The sequence below is a fragment of the Amphiprion ocellaris genome, chromosome 8, assembly GCF_022539595.1.
Source record: "Amphiprion ocellaris isolate individual 3 ecotype Okinawa chromosome 8, ASM2253959v1, whole genome shotgun sequence".
NCBI lineage: Eukaryota > Metazoa > Chordata > Actinopteri > Pomacentridae > Amphiprion > Amphiprion ocellaris.
The window spans coordinates 30,665,264-30,685,860 of NC_072773.1; the positions used below are offsets into that span (position 1 = coordinate 30,665,264).

Consider the following 20,597-nt stretch of genomic DNA (forward strand, 5'->3'; position numbering starts at 1 on the left):
GGTCACATCTGCATTGTGTTTCACTTTTGTGTTTTACAAGCTTGTTTACTGTGGAGATTTCACAGACGTGTAAGGAATATATGGGTCAATGTATAATTGAGGGACTTTTTAAGTCCATGGTATATTTCTTGCATACATTTTTATTAAAAGTAGAAAAAAAACAATGTTTTTTTATGTTCATTATGATCATGTCTTTACAAATTCCATAATTATTTATTATGGAAACAATCACTTATTAATAAAAAATTACTGGATATCACTAAAGTGTCAACCACATAAACGTCCAACTTCAATAACAACCACCTTCTAATTAGCTAAACAATAATAAAATGAGCTCATTCAAAAAATGTTTTAATTGTGTTCTTTTTATTAAGTTGAGATAATCATGACAGATATTTCTTTTTTGGAAATATCTCAAATTTTATATGGAAAATAACTAATTGCATCTGTGTCCAAGAAATCACTTTCAACTAAGTTCCTCATTACAAAAACACCTCTCAAGGAAGTGTGTTAATTCCAGATCACATGACCTGCTCCACATGATGTCATTTCCTCCTGAAGAAAAGACTGGCCAGACTCCAAGGCTTTCTGAGTTATTTAATATAAAGTAGTGTGTGAGTCAAGTGTGGATTTATCGCATTTCAACAGGTTTACTACAATATCTTTATATATAAATATATATATATATATATATATATATATATATATATATATATATATATATATATATATATATATATATATATATAAATATATATATATATGGCCATGTTGATTTTAGGCCTGAAAACAGCAAAAATGTCAACTATGATACCTGTCAGCTATGTTACAAAAAGTCACACAATTTTATATTGACCCGTATGACCTTTGACCCTTCCTCACCTCCTCCTCAAATCTTTTCTCCCACGTTTTCCCCCACCTCTCCACTCTGTTCACCCGACACAGAGCCAGTGGATCGTCTGCCCGTTCTGTTGATTGCCAACCTCCACGACATCCGATGCACCACCCTGAGCGGCTCGACGTCGCGGCTCCCGTCCATCACCACCAAGCAGACGATGGCTATGGACTTCATCTACGCCGAGGAGACCGTCTGCTGGATAGATATGGGCGATACACCTGCTGCCACCCAGCTCAAGTGTGCCAGCATCCAAGACCTGAAGCCTGCCAGCAACATCCGCACCATCAACATCTCTCTCAGCTTGCACCGTGAGTAGCAGAGAAATGTCATCTGACTGTGACGGAAATGAAGGAGCAGTTTGTTTCTAGAAATAGTTTTTTTATTGGACACACTATTTGGGAAAAACTGTCATACATTGAAGGGGGGACATTGCTAGAGAAAGAGAAATGACTGCCTTGCATAGAAGCACTCAAGCGGCACTCAGGTAATCAGTTCAAGCTGTCCGCTCACTGTTTGTGAAATTTACATACTCCGCCTCAGGAGTCAAATGGTCAATTCTGTATTTCCTAGCTTAGACTAATGTTAGATGTGAAGCAATACGGCCTTGTCTCCGAAAGCTGCTCATACAAGCATAAAGTGCCAAGTGGAAATGCTGAGTCCAGCTTTATTTTTCAAAAGGTTTGTCTTTTAAGAACAGGGGCAGCCTGACACGCCGCTAAATCATCCTATAGAAGCCGTACGTGTGTAGCTACATTACAGTGATATAATACGTACAAGGCTACCAATATGCCTTCAGGCGGAAGTTTGCACATTTCTTGACAGGCAAACAGTAACCTGCTGTGGAGCTTGATTTATGTACTGACTCTGCATGGTGATTCACAAGCTTGGAAACGTGTTTTTCCACTGCTTTTGTTTGATGCATGTGTGCATGTAATCGGATGTGTCATCTCCCTCATCTCCATGTCATCGGTTTCCGATACAGTGGCATTTGGCTTTAGGTTTTCCCAGCAAATACAAAATCCTCTCTGCCTGTTTTTTTTCTTCTAAAGTACTGTACATTTTGTCCTAGAATGTTTGGTGGCTAGATAGCACATGTTTGTGTGTGTTGATAAATGATGACAAGTCTGGCTTGTGGACGTAGCGTCTCCCATGAACCTTGTCTCAACACACAGGCTTCTCTTCATCTCTTGGGCAACGCTCAGACAGACGCACACGGACCAACATACACAGCGTGTGATTACTTCCCCGCGAGAGTCTTAGTCATATAATACTGACATGATTTATCTCTGATTACGAGCCTGACAGGGTTTGTTTTTATTCGCCTGGCTGACAGAGCCGTTACTCTCTAAGAATGGGGGCAGAAATGTAGACAAAACATAAAAAGCAAGGGCGTGGGTTTTGTGTGCGCGTGTGTGCATACGTTCGTGCATGTCGGGAAGCTTTCCCTTGAGAATTGGCCCCAGGCGTGGAACAGCAGACGTGGGGAAAACAAGAGGAGCTGCCGGTTGTGTAGACCCTGAAATGTGGGATGTGAAACCTGTGATGTGATTAGAGGTGCCTTGGCTCATATCCACTTCAAATGAAGCTTGTGTAACTGCTGTCACTGCTGACAGCTCAGGCTGGGAAGCTCAGAGACCTCAGTGTCCTAAAATGGGGTCTTTCTAGTTGATTGATTGAGTCCTGAGAGTTCCACCTTTTCTGTATTGTGTTGACCTGCTACTGTGGCTTCTGCATTTACTGCTCTGTTCAGGCCTGTTTTCTTGAAAGTATAACTCTACACAGCTGAGCTATAACAGAAAATATGTTTTGTAGAGGTGTAAATCACAGCTTTATCTATGTAATTGGGAATATATTCAATATTTTTGCCCAAAAATATCCGATCTTGGTGCATTGTTGCAATCATTGTTAAACTGTTGATGGCTATGTTTAGTTCTGGTTAAGGAAAGATTGTAGACTGGTTTATTGGCAGAAAAAGCCGTCTTCAGACCTTCATCAAAATCCTTTGTTTCGTAAACCACACCACAGACGGAAATGTGGACGCCAACCCCAGTCTCCTGTTGTTGCAGTTCTGCTTTGTATTCCTGCCATCACCCCTCAACCATCTTCTGCCAACTCAGATGCAGCTCATAAATGTGGCATTTCCTTAAAAGAAAAAGTTGCCTGTGAACATAATGCAGCCGGCGATTACAATGCGCCTGAGCATAATTGGGGGAAAAGCAATTTAGCTGTATTTGAGTATAATTTCCAGGAGACAGAGTTGCTCTTTTAAGTGGTCTGAGGGGTAAATTGGGGTGAGAGGTGGGAGGCAAGACAGACCCTGAGAGAAAGACTGAAGCATGGGGGACGATCAAACGAGAGAGGGAGAAGGTAGTGATTTGCTGTACCTTGGAGGTGTGTGTTTGTGTGTGTGTGTGTGTGTATGCGAGTGGTCATGCAGATGGTATTTACATTCCTCGGTTGGGTTATATCAGTCTGAACAGCCTCTACATTCCTCTCTGGTCCTGTCCAGTCAGGTCACTTTAACGTGCTCATGGCTGAGGCCACATCAACCCAAATACCTTTGACTCATGCACCCGTTACTTAGTTACATATTACCTTTTATGAATTGGGATTTTTCACTCTTTTCTGCACACGTTTCCCCCTATGCGCTGTCCCATTTGCGTAACTGCTTATTGTGTTTTTTTTATTGCTCCATTTTGTTCTTTTGATGACCTAGTTTTATTACAACTAGCATCCTGAGATAAGAGAGAATAAACTTCCCCTCATTTCTGTGGGTGAGAGTTGAGTTCATTTGGAGACGGAAGTTTCAAATTCTGATCGGAAAATTGGTGCCAACATTGTGTCCGTGTCTGTTCTGTTATTGTTCCATAACGAGCAGGGCTCAGGTGTGCTAGTAAAAGTAAGCGGGGCAGACCTGGGGATAGGTGCAGGGTTTGGAGCAGGGTTCACACAAACAGCGTGATTTATAGCTTCTGGGAGCCTGAGAGAGCCGAGCAGATAAGTAGACGAGGGTTCCAGATGTGGCTTTCTCTGTTTGCATGTGTGATTCCCTGACTGGGAAGATAAAAGGGGAGCCGTCCCATCCTCTCCACCCTCAGAGCGGAACTCCACAGCAGGGACCAGCACGTTTCCCCATGTCTGTCTGTCCGTCGTTCAGTCTTCCTCCCTCCTCTTAGCATGGTGAGGTTTTTTTCCCCTGAATACATCAGTGCATAAAGGCTCTTTGTAAATATGTTTCAAGACTTTAACATAACCCTCCTGTTGTCTTCATTTACGAGCACTAAAAAATATTCTTTCCTTGTCTGAAAAAATCCAACAATTGAGCAAAAAAAAATAAATTCCCCAAATTTCTAAAAATTTGCAAAACCTTCAGGAAATAAATTCCAATAATTCCTTAAAAATTTCCCTCAAAATTTTATTAAAAAACAAAAAAAATCCCCCAAATTTGGCAAGAAAATTCTTTTAAATATTTTCAAAAAATTAGTAAAAATCTTCCAAAAAAATCTAAAGTGATTATATATCAGGAAAACTTCTATTTCCTTGAAGAACATTCACATAAAAATCACCCAAAATCCAGGGAAATTCACTGGATTTTGGTTGATTTTTTTTGTGAATGTTCTTAAGAAACATTTTTAACATTTCTTTTTTTCCACCAAAAAATATTCAAAGATTTCCCAAAAATGTTGAAAATGTGGACATCAGAAGTTTCACTGTGAAAATACATTTTTTTTCCACATTTTCAAACTTTAAAAGGGGTCAATTTTGACCCGCAGGACGACACAAGGGTTAAGCTTATAGCGTCATAGAGGAAAAAAAAATCATCTAAAGCTTCCTGTTTCGCTGCAAAAAATCCCATTGTTTTTCCCCCAGATGTTGATTTGCATAGTTAAAACAAGCCTTCCCATATGATGCATCATTTTCTGAGCTGTCGTCTGCATCCAAAGAGCACAACCATTCTCTCTAAAGGAGCTACTTTTTGTCCCCATACTGCCATCAGACCTTCCTATCTAGCCAATAACCTCTTTTCACCTGTTGCATTATTGACATAACTGTTAGGATTTACTGCCTCTTAAATAGAGGTCATATGTCAGATCCCGATGGAAAATCATAATTGCTGAACTCCAAAAGCTGTGCCCTTGAGAGGTCAAAGAGGTTTTTGCGCAGATTAATAGGATCTTCTTGGTACAGAGAGGATTATCGAAGCCGGATGATGACGATTCTTTTCAGCTTTTCAACCAACATGTAAATACTTGCGCTGACAAGCAAATAGAAGAAACAACATTAAAGTACAAATTCTGGTTAAGCTCCTCATGAGTGTAAGCGCCGCTGTGTGACTGATTTGAACAACCAAACAGGCTGCGGCCCTGTATATAAATACTTGTGCTTGTTGGGTGGAAAGCGTGTTTGCTGTTGCCAGTAAGACTCCCACAGTTTCTTCAGTGTAGTGTGAGCTGGTAGGTGTTACAGGCAGGAAGAGAAAAGGGTTTGTGAGGGCAGGGTGGTTAGATGAGAAGAAAGGGGTGGGTTCATTCAGTTTCCCAGCAAACTTTCCACTTACCAGAAGCTGCATGAGGTAAGACGTCAACAGACTGGCTGGCTCTCTTGGATAAGGGGTTCTACTAGTTGTAGGTGGTTACACAACGCAGTAGTCGCTGGGTTGCACAACTGTCTCCCTACTCTGTATATGCAGCATCTGATTCAGCGCCTCATGCAGCCAGGCTTCCATCTGGATTTCTTTAGAGGAGTAGGGTTTTAGAGCTGATACCAACGGGAATATCACTATCCCCCTTAACTCCATGAGAACATTTTTCTCTAGTCAGAATCTTGGTTTTGATGTTTATTAAACATCCTTGTCTGGTTTTCACTTCCTCCATAATTTTTTTGACTGTGATTGTTTTATTAGCTCTTGTATTTAGAGTTCCCTCCCTTTTTAGATGAAACACAGCCACTACCTTTTCGCTGACTGTCAATAAATTATTTCCAGCTTGGAGGCAAACCAGAATCTTTCCACCATCACTGTCTCTTTTCCTCTACCACTGCCAGAACTCCATCTTCCATATTTTTCCCCCATTTTCTCCTCTTCTGTGCTTATAAAGTAGACTCAAAGCCCCGTGTAGAGAAAGCATTTTGAAGCTCTGGGTACATTTGGTAGGTGGAGTGGAGGGTTTCTGTATTGGGCCCAGATGTGTCTGTGTTCTGTTGTGGAATTGGCTTCGGCTGTGTCTCTGAGTAACATTGTTGGAGGCATTTCTTTATGAATGGTCAAAGCTTTGGGACCGGCTCACTGCCAGCTCTCTGTCAGTGGTGTTTATATCCTCTCAATGCACCCCAACATCAAAGCTGTCCTTTAGATTAACTGGAGAGACAAGTGTGGTCACTTTGATATAATATGTCTGAGTAGTGAGCTATGGGTGTGATATGTGTGTGTGTGTGTGTGTGTATGTGTGTGTGTGTGTGTGTGTGTGTGTGTGTGTGTGTGTGTGTGTGTACATCTATGCTTTGAAAGGACATGCTTTGGCAGCTGTTAAAACAAGTCCGCCTCCCTCCCATCAGAAATCCAAGTCTCCATCTGCAAAGCTTCCTCTTTCTAGATCAGGGTAACAAGTAGTGGGGTTACAAAATTTCAAGTTCCTTTGTGAGAGGTGTCGCAACAGAGCTGGGCCACTGAGTCACATTAGGCTTGATCTCCTAAAAGCCAGATCTTCATGTGTTTGCTTGTTTGTTTACAGTTCCTGCCTGGGATGTACAGACAGGCGACAGATTAAATACATACCACGACTTTTAAAAAATGAAGTGAAATCAAATATTGATGTTTCTATACTGGGCAATAAGGGTCACTGAATGTTTGATGAGTGTGAAAATGATGAATCAGAATGTGAATCATTGGCTATGGCCTTTGTGGTTAACAAGTTTCAACTCAGCTGAATCAGAGATTTTGAACCAGTACAAGAGATACACCAGCAGCAAGCATTAAAAAGAAGGATACAGTCCCTAGAGTTAGAACTAAACATAGTGAAGCGACATTAACTCATTATGCTTCACATATCTGGAACAAAGTTTCAGTCCCTGAAAACTATAGGTCCACTCCAACTCTCACTTCTTCTAAATCACAGCTCAAGACTTTTCTGTTTGCCACTGCTTTCTTATTATAACTTATTTTAAATTGTTTTAAATGCAAACTGTAATTAATTTTTTTAATATATTCAAATTTTCCTGTTCTTTTCTATGTTTTATTATATTTAACATTTTAATTGTGCTTTTTATGCTTGTCTGAATGTTTCTAATGTTTTAGTGTGAAGCACATTGAGTTGCCCTTATGTATGAAATGTGCTATAGAAATATAGCTGCCTTGCCTATCTGTTAAAAAAAATGATTTTCAACCCTGTAGTGGATCCCCAATAGTTTAAAAAATCTTGTTCTGGCAGGTTGTGGTGGTCAAATACCTCATCAAGATGTTTAGGTTCTATTTTTCTTTTCATTGATCACCCGTCTGTACGTTGCTGTATCCACTGATCAGCCAGAACATTACAACCACTGACAGGTGAGGAGAGCAACATTTATTGATCGTTTTATTTTGTTGCAATGATCTGCTGGGAAACCTTTGGTCCTGGCATTCATGTGCATGTTATCTTGACACGTACCGCCCACACAAACGTTGATGCAGACTAATCAGTGACAAAGGGACAAGATGCCCTGCCACACTGCACAAACTGCTCAGGAAACATCTTGAGGTGTTTGACCTTGCCTCCAAACTCATCAGATTCCAACCCCCCACCTGTAAGATGCAGCAGAACAACTGAAACTCCACCTGGCAAACCACAACACTCAGAGGATTCCTTTATAACCTGGTGCGAAACACCACAGGACTCCCCCAGAGGTCTTGAGTTTGCCCTGATGGTTCAAAGCTGTTTGGGCGTTAGAAGAAATGCACAATATTTGTTTTAAGCTTTTCCCCCATTAGTTGAAGTTTAAAATTTTGATTAGATTTATCTCACTTGTAAAAAAAAAAACAAAAAAAACAAATTTGAATACCAATCGCATAGCTTCACATTACAAACAATGTTCACCCCTTGCCCTGATAATGGCAGTAGTGCTTTCTTGCTTTGAGACTAAAATTTTACACAAGTTGTACCTGCTGCTGTGTCTTTGTTTGACCAGTTGGTGATGTTTTTGTCTCGAGTTCTTATCCTAGAAACACATGTAAGGTTCCCAAAATACCTCAGAAAGATTCCTGGGAAAGTTCCTCCTTTCGAAATGCCCTCTTAGTGTCCCGGCCAGCTGCATTTCACATCCGGCCTCTGCTGTGTCATGCTAACAGTCTCTTTGCACTAATAAAACTCAGCTTAAATAGACTTTCTGATAACAGTCTTCTTTAGCATTTACATAAAGTGAGTCATGTCTACTTGAGTCTTGTGCAAGAGTTTGTCTGCAGACTCATCCGTAAGCAAAGTTTTTTCTTAATGCTCTGAAGTTCAGTGTTAGTGCTGGAGTCCACTGGCAGGAGTTCAGTTTACTAAAGTGCAGGGCTGTAACTTGTGTTTCTTTCCCTTCCTCATGCTCCTAATGTCTGACTCAAACACATTTGCATTGCTGGTAATGGACAACCTGGAGGATTACAGAAGCACATTAATTCAGTGCTATTATTTTGTGTGTCAAGAGAGTGGGCCCTCCTGAGGAAAGGATTGTGGCATCAGAAAACGAGAGGTTCTGAAATTATCCTGGTATTTGACGAGAGGAATATGACTGTACTTTCATGATGCTCTGTGTTTTAAAAGGTTTTGTTTTGTGCTCTTCTCTCTCCTTCTGTCTTGTGCGTCGGTCAGATGTGGAGCAGATGGCTATAGACTGGCTGACTGGAAACTTCTACTTTGTGGATGACGTGGATGACCGGGTGTTTGTCTGCAACAAGAACGGCCACACTTGTGTTACCCTGCTGGACCAGGAGCTGTACAACCCTAAAGGCATCGCCTTGGACCCGGCGATGGGGTTTGTATTTTCCTTCAGCCTTCTTGATCTAACGTTGCCCTCGGTGCTTTTTAGCAACGCTTGAGAGGAAAATGCTGTCTTATGATCAGACAACATGCTGACCAAGCAGGCAGTCAAAAATCAAAGCACTTCCTCCAGACAGAAACCTAGACGATACTCGTGTGCCACATAAACACTTGCATGTTTACGGTTTCAGGTTCCGGATACTTGCAAGCTGGTACCGGACGTGCTTCCTTTTTTCACAGTATCAATTCTCTATTTTTTATGTCCTGGGAATAATTTTAAATCAATGACTAACACAGATAGTTGTCATTCGTGTATTGCCAAGCTAAATTCATACTACAGGTCAAAGTACAGTCATGCACTTCCCGAAGTTGTAAAAGCTCATCTTGTTCATTTCCTTCTCTGTCTCCAACCTTCATCTGGATCTTGCTATCTACAGTAAAGTTTTCTTCACCGATTATGGATCTACGCCGAGGGTGGAACGCTGCGACATGGACGGCCAGAACCGCACTAAGCTGGTGGACAGTAAGATCGTGTTCCCTCATGGCATCACTCTGGACCTGGTGAACCGACTGGTGTACTGGGCCGACGCCTACCTGGACTACATCGAAGTGGTCGACTATGAGGGCAAGAACCGACATACGATCATCCAGGGTCTGCTGGTAATAAACCCACTACACCTAATCACACACTCAGGAATAAAGACGTCTTAAAATGTCCATCATTACCAAACAACAATATCCCAGCGCCCTTACATTTCTCAAAAAATCATCTGTTTTCCACAATCGCTATCATCGCTGATTTAATCTCATCATCTTTAGAGGCAGTACTGTTTTCCACTTGTCTCCTGTGTATCTAGGCAAAGAGACTGCGCCTCTCCCGGGGATGAGTCCTTTTTATTGCCCTGATTGATATTACTTAAAGAGTGTGTGATTTTCCTGGCTGGTGCTTCTCTAAACATATTAGTCTGGCCCAAGTGAAGCTTGGCTCAGACTTATATTGGAGTAATGATCTTAATGAAATCAGGACTGCTGTGGTGGGGGGACAGTGGTGGTGCTGGTGTGTGTGTGAGAGGTGGAAGTAGGTAATATGATCCCAACCCATACATCTCTGTGACAGTAGAGGAGAGCTGCAGTGAACAGACCCTTATAAAAAGTAAAAACCTCTCTCTGTTTTACAACAGATGGGGAGAGGAGGCATTATGCTGCCCTGTGCCAAGTTTACACAAACACTCTCTCTTTATCTCCCTGTCTGTGTCTGTTGTTTTTCTGTCTGTCTTTCAGAGATTTCTTCACATTTTTGGCACCATAATCTGTTGTGTACTGATAATTTATTTGTTAGAAGAGTTTCATTATTTAGTATTCACCAGGCAGCGTTCAAGATAAGAAATGTGTGCAGGAAAGATATCGCACGAACCATTAGTCACGCACCATGTGTTGTTTTACTAATATCAGCGTTTTTGTTATCCAACACGACAGCATTTTAATTTTTTTCTGTGCTATCTGTATGTCTTTTTTTAAATGTATTTCAGATTGAGCACCTGTATGGGCTGACTGTGTTTGAGAACTATCTCTATGCTACAAACTCAGATGAAGGCAACCTCAACCCCAAGACCAGTGTGATTCGAGTGAACCGCTTCAACAGCACCGACTTCCAAGTGGTGACTCGGTTAGACCGGGGAGCCGCACTGCACGTGTACCACCAGAGACGGCAACCTCAAGGTGCACCGCAAATAACTTTTACACACAGTTAACAATTGCTACAAAACTAATTCGTTTGAGTTGGGGTTCCTGTATGTGTGACTGCTGTTTCTGTGCTCTTCTTTCCTCAGTACGCAGCCATGCATGCGCTCTGGATCAGTTTGGAAAGGCCGGGGGTTGCTCTGACATTTGTCTGCTGAGCAACAGCCACAAGACCCGAACCTGCCGCTGTCGTTCTGGATTCAGCCTCGGCAGTGACGGCAAATCCTGCAAGAGTATGTATCAAAACGGAGGGAGAAATTAGATTTGACAAAGATGAACACCTTCCTGCTGTACTGAAGGTCGCCGATTAAAGTAATAGTGGTTGCAAAATCACAGAGAAAAGTGAGAACTTTCATCCACTGACATTATTTTTTTTTTCTTCATCATCTGCAGAACCAGACCATGAGCTGTTCTTGGTGTACGGTAAGGGTCGTCCTGGAATCATCAGGGGTATGGACATGAATGCTAAAGTGCCTGATGAGTACATGATTCCCATTGAGAACCTAATGAACCCCCGAGCTCTGGATTTCCACGCCGCCAGTGAATTCATCTACTTCGCCGATGCCACCAGCTACATTATTGGCCGCCAGAAGATAGACGGCACAGAGAGAGACACCATACTGAAGGAAGGTGAGAATGAAATGATAGCTTTGCACGGGATTCTGGAAACTGTTCCGACTTTATCACCAAATTCAGGCTCTTATAAAGAATTTACGGGACGGAAATAATTCTATCGGGTTATTCCATATCAATTTCTTTTTATTCCCTTGACATTCATCCTGGATTGGAAAGCGAATAGTTCCTTTTTCACACTGGCTTCTTCTGCATATCACAGGTATCCACACAGTAGAGGGGATAGCGGTAGACTGGATGGGAGGTAATCTGTACTGGACAGATGATGGGCCTAAGAAGACTATCAGTGTTGCCAGGCTGGAAAAAGCTTCACAGACCCGCAAGACTCTCATTGAGGGAAAGATGAGCCACCCTCGAGCCATTGTTGTGGACCCCCAGCATGGGTGAGACACTGGAGGGAAGGGTGTTGTTAAATTAATGGATATTCTTTTCCCATAAATGTCCCAGTTATACAGTTATAATGTTTGTGTGCCGCAGTATTCAGTAGTGGGAGAATATGATGGCCTGAGGGTGTGTGACTTGCAGCTATGTAGGCAGCTTGCACTGTAGCTTTTTTTTAATAGCTGCTGGTCACATTAGTATGTGTGGGAGCTGGTGGGTTTTCAAGGGATTTTTGGATACCTCCTTCCTTTGTTTTGCTGTGGGATGTTCCGTCAAAGACGATCACAGCTCAAAGCTGCATTTGTGACTGCTCCAGCTCTCCCAGAAATGTCTTATCTCACATTCCTCGCATTTTAAATGTGGTGATAACTCTTCTTGTCACCCAGATGGATGTACTGGACTGACTGGGAGGAGGATCCCACAGAGAGCAACAGAGGGAAGATCAAGAAAGCTTGGATGGATGGTTCACATCACCAAGTCTTCCTGACCAGCAAAACAGTGCTGTGGCCCAACGGTTTGAGTCTGGATATTCCACAGGGCATCTTGTACTGGGTGGACGCTTACTATGACCGTATTGAGTTGGTTTACTTAAACACGACAGAACGGAAGGTTGGTGATCCTCTGAGCATGAGATGTTGATAGAGAAAAGATAACTTGCTGGATCTGGAGACTTGATCTGTCTCTGTTTCCTAAATTTTAACAGGTTGTGTATGAAGGACAGGAGCTTAACCACGCCTTCGGCTTGTGTCATTACAAACAATTTCTGTTTTGGAATGAGTACCGTGGCGGCAGCATCTACAAACTGGACCAGGTCACTAAGACGGTCACTTTACTCCGCAATGAGAGGCCGCCCATATTTGAGATCAGAGTGTATGATGCCCATCAGCAACAAGGTAAATCCACCTTCTGCTCATTCGTTTTTTTTTTTGTCTCATTACATTCTTATAAGTATAAGATGTTGACAACTTTCTGCTTCTCCTCTTGGTTTGTCTTTTTGTGAAGGCTCCAACGCATGTCGAGTGAACAACGGCGGCTGCAGCAGTCTGTGCCTCGCTATTCCTAACGGCAGGTCCTGCGGCTGTGCTGATGATCAAATCCTTGATGTCGATAACGTCACATGCAAAGGTACTTAACTGCTTTACCAGTGGAGAGGTTTCACCAAAAATCAATGCGGAGCCCTGTGGAAAATTCATTACTCAGCAGGAGCTGAGCTAGACGATTCTCAGCTATAATTTCCATTCACAGGCTGTTTTAAATGCTCTCTTTTTCCAAATCTTGGGAGAAGTTTTGAAGAACCCTCCACCAACATTTGTGTAACTTTGAGAGAGACTTAGGCACCAAAAAGCTTTGTTTTGTTTGGGTGCTTGGCTCTTGTCTCAACGGCCCATCTGTTTCCGCTCCTACCCCTGATCTCATCTCTAGCCAACCCCTCCTACGTGCCCCCGCCCCAGTGCCAGCCCGGGGAGTTTGCCTGCAAGAACAACCGCTGCATCCAAGAGCGCTGGAAGTGTGACGGGGACAACGATTGTCTGGACAACAGCGATGAGGCCCCTGAGCTCTGCCGTAAGTGTGCCACGTCATTGTCATGGTTACGCAGAAACACACGGATAAACAAAATTGTGTTTAAAGGTCTTGGCTAACACAAACCGACAGAGCGCAAACTAAACTTTCCAAGATTTGTCTCTTTCCATGACGTGTAATGTGGCTGTAATTTCGCTGGCCAACTTTGTCCTCGTCAGACAATAAGGAGAAGAAAGGACTCGTGTTTGTTTTGGATGTTCCTTGACTTAATATGACATACTTAAAGGATTACACGATAATTCAGCAGACTAAACAGCATATCAAACACAGCACTGGTAAAACTGTGCGCTTGATGAATTAAAAGCTGTCACTTTGAGCAACTTTTGAAGTTTTGATGTATGGATGTTTTTTCGTTTCTCCCCTTAGACCAGCACACCTGTCCCGCTGATCGATTCAAATGCCAGAACAACCGCTGTATCCCCCTGCGATGGCTTTGCGATGGCGACAATGACTGTGGCAATGATGAGGATGAATCCAACACCACCTGCTCTGGTACATGCAAGCTTGAGTTCTCTGAGAGCCTTTCAGTTATTTAATCATCTTTTTCATGTGCAAGATGGGAGAATTTGTTTTATTACTTCGCCAAGGAACGCGGCGAAGTTATGTGACAATCGGCGTACAAACGTACTCTTGGTTTGAATCTGTCTGTCCGTGTGCAACATTGCTGAAAAACGGACTAACAGATTTGGATGAAATTTTCAGGGAAGGTCAGAAAGGACCACATCATTAGATTTTGGCAGTGATGCAGTTTATAGTCTGGATCCATGGGTTTGTTTAGGATTCCCCATTGCGAGATATAGCGGCCGGGATGGCGTCGCCGTAACCATGACAACAAGTGAACGCTGTGTCAATTGCCTGCATCAATTCACTCGACCCGCTACGTATTTCCGTCACGCAGTTCGGTATCTGTACATAACGTACGCATGCACAACACATGTCTGTGCTCACGCAAGGTATTTTGTTTTCATTTGTTTAGTTAGTTTGTGGGTTGATCTATATTAAATGGCCAGATTCTATGTTGCCAGGATTTCCCAATACACAAATTGAGGAATGAACAGTCTTGGTAGAGTACTGCGCTCTCTGAGTGCTTTTCTTGTTACCTCTGTGGCTGATTTTAATGCTTTCTGAAGTTGTATGCCGTCTACATAAAAGTCAGAAACAACGTTTCTGTTGCCAAGAATTGTCTTGTCTCTGTGGCGTTTGTGTGGCAAACTGGTCCGATTATTCAGAGTTATTTCAAAACATCCACATACATCTGTAAAATTTGGTAGAGGGACTACAGATTGGATAAATACACAGTATATATTTGCAAATAAATGTATGTATAAGTATGCAGCAGATGCCAGCATGTTCAGGAGGATGTATTGATCCAATGATGAACCGAAACACAGCATTAGTCCTTATGCTTGTGCATTTTTTTTCTTTTATAACTGCTCTCCCAGAGATTTTTAAGTACTTTCTGAGGCAATAGATGACTGCAAATTAAGCCTTTAACAGTGTTCTAGGTCTTTAGAAATTATGACTTCTTGCAAGCTTGAATGTTGAGTCAGAGATATTGCAAAAGAAAAGAGGACTTTTTATAACTCTTTTGTAACATTTTTCCCTGCCAGCTCGCACATGCCCACCCAACCAGTACCCCTGTGCCAGTGGGCGTTGCATCCCCATCTCCTGGACTTGTGACCTGGATGACGACTGTGGAGATCGTTCAGATGAACCAGACTCCTGTGGTGAGTCTTTGCAGCACTTTGATAATGTTGATTTTGATTTTATGGTTTACTTTAAATGTAATATTTTATGTGTCCTCTCCTTGCCCCAGCCTATCCAACCTGCTTCCCTCTGACCCAGTTCACCTGCGCCAATGGTCGCTGCATCAATATAAATTGGCGCTGTGACAATGGTGAGCATCACCTTCCTTCACCTTTCTTCTCCATGAAGCTGTACATTAAAGCGATTCCATAAGTGACCATAAAATCTTGTGTTTGCGCTCACAGACAACGACTGTGGGGATAACAGTGACGAAGCAGGCTGCAGCCATTCCTGTTCCAGTGTCCAGTTTAAATGCAACAGTGGCCGCTGCATCCCAGAATACTGGACCTGTGACGGCGACAACGACTGTGGAGACTACAGCGATGAGACTCATGCCAACTGTACCAACCAAGGTAAAGTACAGTGTACAAACTAAAATAGCGCTGCTTTAAATCGCTCTGTCACGACACTGTGCACTCGCCCCAAGTGTTTCCAGATGAATGTTGCCTTTGTCCTGTACCTTACCACATCATGTATTGCATTACACTGTGTTTACATGTTGCTGTTTGCACTTGTAAAGCGGTTGTCACAATGTCACAGAGACGCCCTCCTCCCTGTCCCGCTTCCTCTGCTCTACATGCCCCTGCATGTCCTCTGGCTTCCACTTATCATTTACTGCAAATCCTCTCTGTTGCTCTGCTCAGGATGTGATTATGTTTTGTGGTTAGATAACAATTAAACTCTTTCATGCCCTTTTGTGAACGGCACAGATGTTTTGGCTGTGCTGCAGCAGTATGAGTGTACATGTTTAGCGTTCCGAATAGCTCGTGGCCACGTTGAGCTCCCTCGAAACGTTGGGTTTAACTGACTGAAAAGACATCACAGCACTTTCTTCAGCAGTTGGTCTGCTTGGAAACATACGCTCCTGTACACTGTGTGTGCTCTGATGCTCTATGTACTGTTTGATCCATGCAGAAATGCAGCCAACTGCTGTCAAGTCTCAGCATGCAAAAACGGGGCCCAGCGTGACCTGCTGGTCTAATGAGCAGTGTGTGCTGTGTTGTGTGTGTCTGGCTGTGTGTGTTTGTGGGCTCTCTTCGCCTGCCGTCTGGAAGTTATTAGCTGAAATAAAAAAGCAATACTATCGCCTGCTCCGCCTATATATTGTAGTACTGTGTTGAAAGGTCCCCATTTCCAGTTCCTGTTGAAGCTGTGCCAAACGCTGACCTTTGCCATGAGGGGATGTTATTGTGCCACCTCCTCCGTGGTGCCTTTAATCTGACATCAGTCAGCGAGCTGTGTGTGTCATTGTTGTTTGACTTGGCTCAGTGCCAGGTTGTTAACCCAGCGTCCCTCCACAATAATTAATGACTATATTGGCCTATTCTTTGTCTTCACAGTTTTTGGCCAAATGCATGTGGTCTGTTTGTCTGCTGGCTGTGATTTCAGTTTAGTTATTTTCCAGTTGCTGACTTCTCCTGGTATTTTATTGCTTCTGTGACATTGACTAAACTGCACACTCCGTCTTTTTGCTTGGCTAAACTGCAACACTCTGCCTTGCTGTTTTCTCTCCAGCTACGCGTCCTCCAGGCGGCTGCCATGTAGATGAGTTCCAGTGTCGGATGGATGGCCTGTGCATTCCCATGCGCTGGCGGTGTGACGGCGACACTGACTGTATGGACCTGAGCGATGAGAACAACTGCGAGGGCGTCACTCACATGTGTGACCCGACAGTCAAGTTCAGCTGCAGGGACTCTGGTAAGGATTCTGTCTCAAGCACCAGCGGTTAAGAATGATAAACTTTAATGACAGTATCAGCTAAAGATGACATTTTGTTACGGGAGAGCTAAGGTTTTATCCTCCAACAAATGAGTACAAATAAAGTAGCTGGTCACCCAAGAAAATGCCCCTGGAAAATGTATTTGGTTCCTGCTCGACTGCTCTTTGTGGCTATTATGCGACTACTGCTATTGCTTAGCAGTTGGCAGGCAGGATTATATAATATTGAATGCTACAAGCTGCCTTCCTTATGGACTCCAGTTCTCTCCGTTGCCTCAAAGGTCACAGCTGTCAGGACTGTTTGTGAATGGCTTTAATTTGCAGGTCAGTTCAACAAAAGTTGACTTGATTTTGCTTTTCTTTGTAAATGGAAGTCGTTTTTTTTTATCCAACATTTTACTGCTGCAAATGGTGGAGTGATCAAGATTAAAAATGTGTCTAAAACCAATCAGGGCGAATATACTGAAGCACTCCTCCTAGCACATTTAAAGATATATAGAATGTACTTTTAGGATTCATAGAATGTGTCTGATAGGAATTTCCCACAAAAAAATCCAGATACCTAGTCAGAAATTCTTAAAATTGCATCTATGCCTCCTGTCACATGGAAAAAGGCAGGATGTATGAATGTGCAAACATTTTTCACTTTGAAAGTGTAACTACTGAAAACAAGATGTCTCCTTAATCACTGAATGCTCACACTTGTGTAAGTCGCCTCTCGGACCAAGATTATTAGCTTTCAGAGTTGCTGTGAAGTTTAAATCATGCTCATACGTACACAGATTTTAGGTGTGATCACAGAAACTTTACACTTTAAACAGAACGGGTAGTCTAAAAATCTGAACATATATTATTCCGTACTGTGAGGAGGCAAGTAATCTCGACTAAAACACATTTTTGAATGTGAGAGGACTTTATGTTAAAACTCCTGTAACAAGGCGTGCTGAAAAACTCTACTTTGTGGTCTTGTCAGCTCGCTGCATCAGCAAAGCCTGGGTGTGTGATGGCGATAGTGACTGCGAGGACAACTCGGATGAGGACAACTGCGAGGCGTTGGTGTGCAAGTTGTCTCACCACATGTGTGCTACCAACGACTCCATCTGTCTGCCGGCTGAGAAGCTGTGTGATGGCACTGACGATTGTCCGGATGGCTCCGATGAAAAACTTTGTGGTAAAAAAAAAAACACACTTGAAAGCATTTTCACACATAAAATACAGCATTCATTAACTGATTCTTTTCTCTGTATCTTCAGGATTAATATTTAGCACTTCACAAGCAGTGCATTCTCCTCTTGTTTTGAATAAATCCCAGTCCTTCTGTGTCTGTTTTTTGTCTGCAGACTTGTGCTCATTGGACAATGGGGGCTGCAGTCACAACTGCAGCATCATTCCTGGGGAGGGCTTCATGTGCTCTTGTCCGCTGGGCATGGAGCTGGGAGCCGACAACAAAACCTGCCAGATCCAGAGCTTCTGCGCCAAACACCTCAAGTGTAGCCAGAAGTGTGAACAGGAGAAATCCAGCGTCAAGTGCTCCTGTTATGAGGGCTGGGAGCTGGAGGCTGACATGGAGAGCTGCAAAAGCACTGGTGAGGACACACAGGAACTTTTTGGCATAAAGAGATAAAAACTCCACAATCAAGATTCTACTCCTTCATTTATATTCAGTTCAATGTGTCATGATGCAACATTTCCTTAAATTGAGCAACACTGAGCAACATTTGAAGCGACAGATGTGAGAGATGTAGACAGCTGTGGCAGGATTTGATCCAAGACCAACACGGGGTTCGGTGAATCTGCACTTTGAGATGAGATTTACTGTACTGTGACGCTAACGCTTTTCTGGGAACAAATTTTTTTTTTCTTCTTCAGATCCCTTCAAGCCTTTCATCATCTTCTCCAATCGCCATGAGATCAGGAGGATTGACCTCCACAAGGGAGAGTTCAGTGTGCTGGTACCGGGCCTGAGGAACACCATTGCCTTGGACTTCCACCTCAACCAGAGCACGTTGTACTGGACTGATGTTGTGGAGGACAAGATCTACCGTGGGAAACTGTCTGATAATGGAGGTAATGGCCTCTTAGAACAGTCTATTGTTCACTGTAAGTAGTTCATTTTTCAGTATCATCGTTTTGTAAGTGTAATTAAAACCAAGTAAAATAGTGATAACATCAGAAAATCATATTTGGATGATGTTCATTTTGTCGTTGACTATCATAGGATAACGTTATTTCTTTTACACCGACAAATCAAAGATAAGATGGTTTTACCTTAGCTGACGTATTTCAACTGCAACTGCAGTCTTCTTCAGAGCGTCATCTGACGTGTGCTGACGTGTCCTTTTTATCAGGTGACCGGTCTGACAGATCTGTCAGAATCTGTCAGATAGGCCACGCCCCCTGCCGTCAGGTGGTCTCTGGAGGATGGAGTCCCAGGTATTAGAGGGTGTAGACCCCCTAGTCCCGGTTCATGGAGCAGCTCGCCCGCTTCCTGATCTCGATGGCCTCCTTGACCCATCGTTTATGCTTGTTGGTCTCCGATGTTACAATCCTCCCCCTGTCCCAGTCCATGATATGATTATTTCTTTTGCAGTGATCCGTGATGGCTGATTTTTTGTTTTCTTGTTCGGCTTTTTCTTTTTGTGTTCTTGTGAGTCGTCCGATTGTTTCCTTTTCGCATTCTGTCTGGTGTTCTTTTCGTCTTGTGTTGAATGATCTACCTGTTTCTCCAATCTATGTTTTCTCGCAAGTTTTGCACAGAATTTCATAAATGATGTTGCATTTCTTGTCCGGTTCTATTTTGTCTTTGGGATGGACTAATAGCTGCTGGAGTTTTGTATGTGGTTTTACTGCTGTATTGATGTTGTGTTTTTTCATTATGCGCTGTATGGGTTCTGTTATCCCATGGATGTATGGGATGGTGATTGTGTCTTTGTTTTTGTTGTCCAGTTGTTGTGTGCGTCTTGTTTGTGTTTTCTTTTGTTTTTTTACTTTGTTTTTAGTTGTTGTTTTCCTTTGTTGATGGCCCATGTCGGGTATTGGCAGTGTATGAGTGCGTTCCTGATGTGTTTTTCCTCCTCCTGTTTGTCTTTATCGTCTGTTATGATGCTCGTCTGTTCAAAAAGTGTTCTAACTGCTGATAGTTTGTAAACTGTGGGATGTTCTGATGTCCAGAGGAGGTTCTGGTCTGTGTGTGTAGGTTTTCTGTAAACTGTGATCTTAATGCTGCCGTCTTCTCTGTGGTGTATGTTTAAGTCCAAAAATGAAACGGTCCGCTTTATTTCTTCTTCGTGCGTGAATTGTATATTTCCTGTGTCGTCCATGTTGTTCAGATGATCGGTGAGTTCTTGTGTGTGTCCAGATTTTATTATTTCCAGGATGTCATCAACGTATCGTTTCCAGAGTGTGGGTCTGCAGTGTGTGGGTGATGTGTGGATGGCTTTCGTTTCTAGGTCCTCCATGAAAAAATGACTCATTATTGCAGATAGTGGATCTCCCATTGCAAAACCTTGTTTTTGACTGTAAATAACTCCGTTGAACTGAAAATAGGTGGATGTGGCAACGAACCAGAGTAGTGTGATGATGTCATTTACTGTAAGGTTTGTGCGTTTTTTCAGTGTCCTGTCCTCCTTAGTCGCTCTTGTACGATATGTAGTGTGACGTCAACGGGGGTTATTGTGAATAATGAAATTACATCGTGTGAAATGAATATGTCTTCTTTTTGTACTGTAATATTGTTGAGTTCTTGTGCCAGTTGTTTTGAGTTCTTGCAGTGATGTTGTGATGTACCGAGGAGGGGTTTGATGATTTCTACTAAAGCTTTTGAGAGGTTGTAGGTGACTGATCGGATG

General features: G+C 42.7%; 1 protein-coding gene across 3 annotated transcripts in view; it reads left to right on the forward strand.

The window, feature by feature from the left end:
- Positions 1 to 20,597, forward strand: part of lrp1ab (low density lipoprotein receptor-related protein 1Ab) — a 93,263-nt gene that overhangs the window by 34,803 nt on the left and 37,863 nt on the right. For all 3 annotated transcript variants that reach the window (XM_035947771.2, XM_023269442.3, XM_023269441.3), the window contains exons 6-24: positions 946 to 1,206; positions 8,722 to 8,884; positions 9,327 to 9,549; positions 10,419 to 10,608; positions 10,719 to 10,862; positions 11,023 to 11,259; positions 11,465 to 11,645; positions 12,030 to 12,252; positions 12,347 to 12,536; positions 12,646 to 12,768; positions 13,066 to 13,206; positions 13,591 to 13,716; positions 14,835 to 14,951; positions 15,041 to 15,121; positions 15,216 to 15,383; positions 16,546 to 16,728; positions 17,723 to 17,920; positions 18,090 to 18,335; positions 18,619 to 18,816. In XM_035947771.2, the coding sequence (XP_035803664.2) occupies positions 946 to 1,206; positions 8,722 to 8,884; positions 9,327 to 9,549; positions 10,419 to 10,608; positions 10,719 to 10,862; positions 11,023 to 11,259; positions 11,465 to 11,645; positions 12,030 to 12,252; positions 12,347 to 12,536; positions 12,646 to 12,768; positions 13,066 to 13,206; positions 13,591 to 13,716; positions 14,835 to 14,951; positions 15,041 to 15,121; positions 15,216 to 15,383; positions 16,546 to 16,728; positions 17,723 to 17,920; positions 18,090 to 18,335; positions 18,619 to 18,816 (3,393 nt within the window). The remainder of the gene's footprint in view (positions 1 to 945; positions 1,207 to 8,721; positions 8,885 to 9,326; positions 9,550 to 10,418; positions 10,609 to 10,718; positions 10,863 to 11,022; positions 11,260 to 11,464; positions 11,646 to 12,029; positions 12,253 to 12,346; positions 12,537 to 12,645; positions 12,769 to 13,065; positions 13,207 to 13,590; positions 13,717 to 14,834; positions 14,952 to 15,040; positions 15,122 to 15,215; positions 15,384 to 16,545; positions 16,729 to 17,722; positions 17,921 to 18,089; positions 18,336 to 18,618; positions 18,817 to 20,597) is intronic.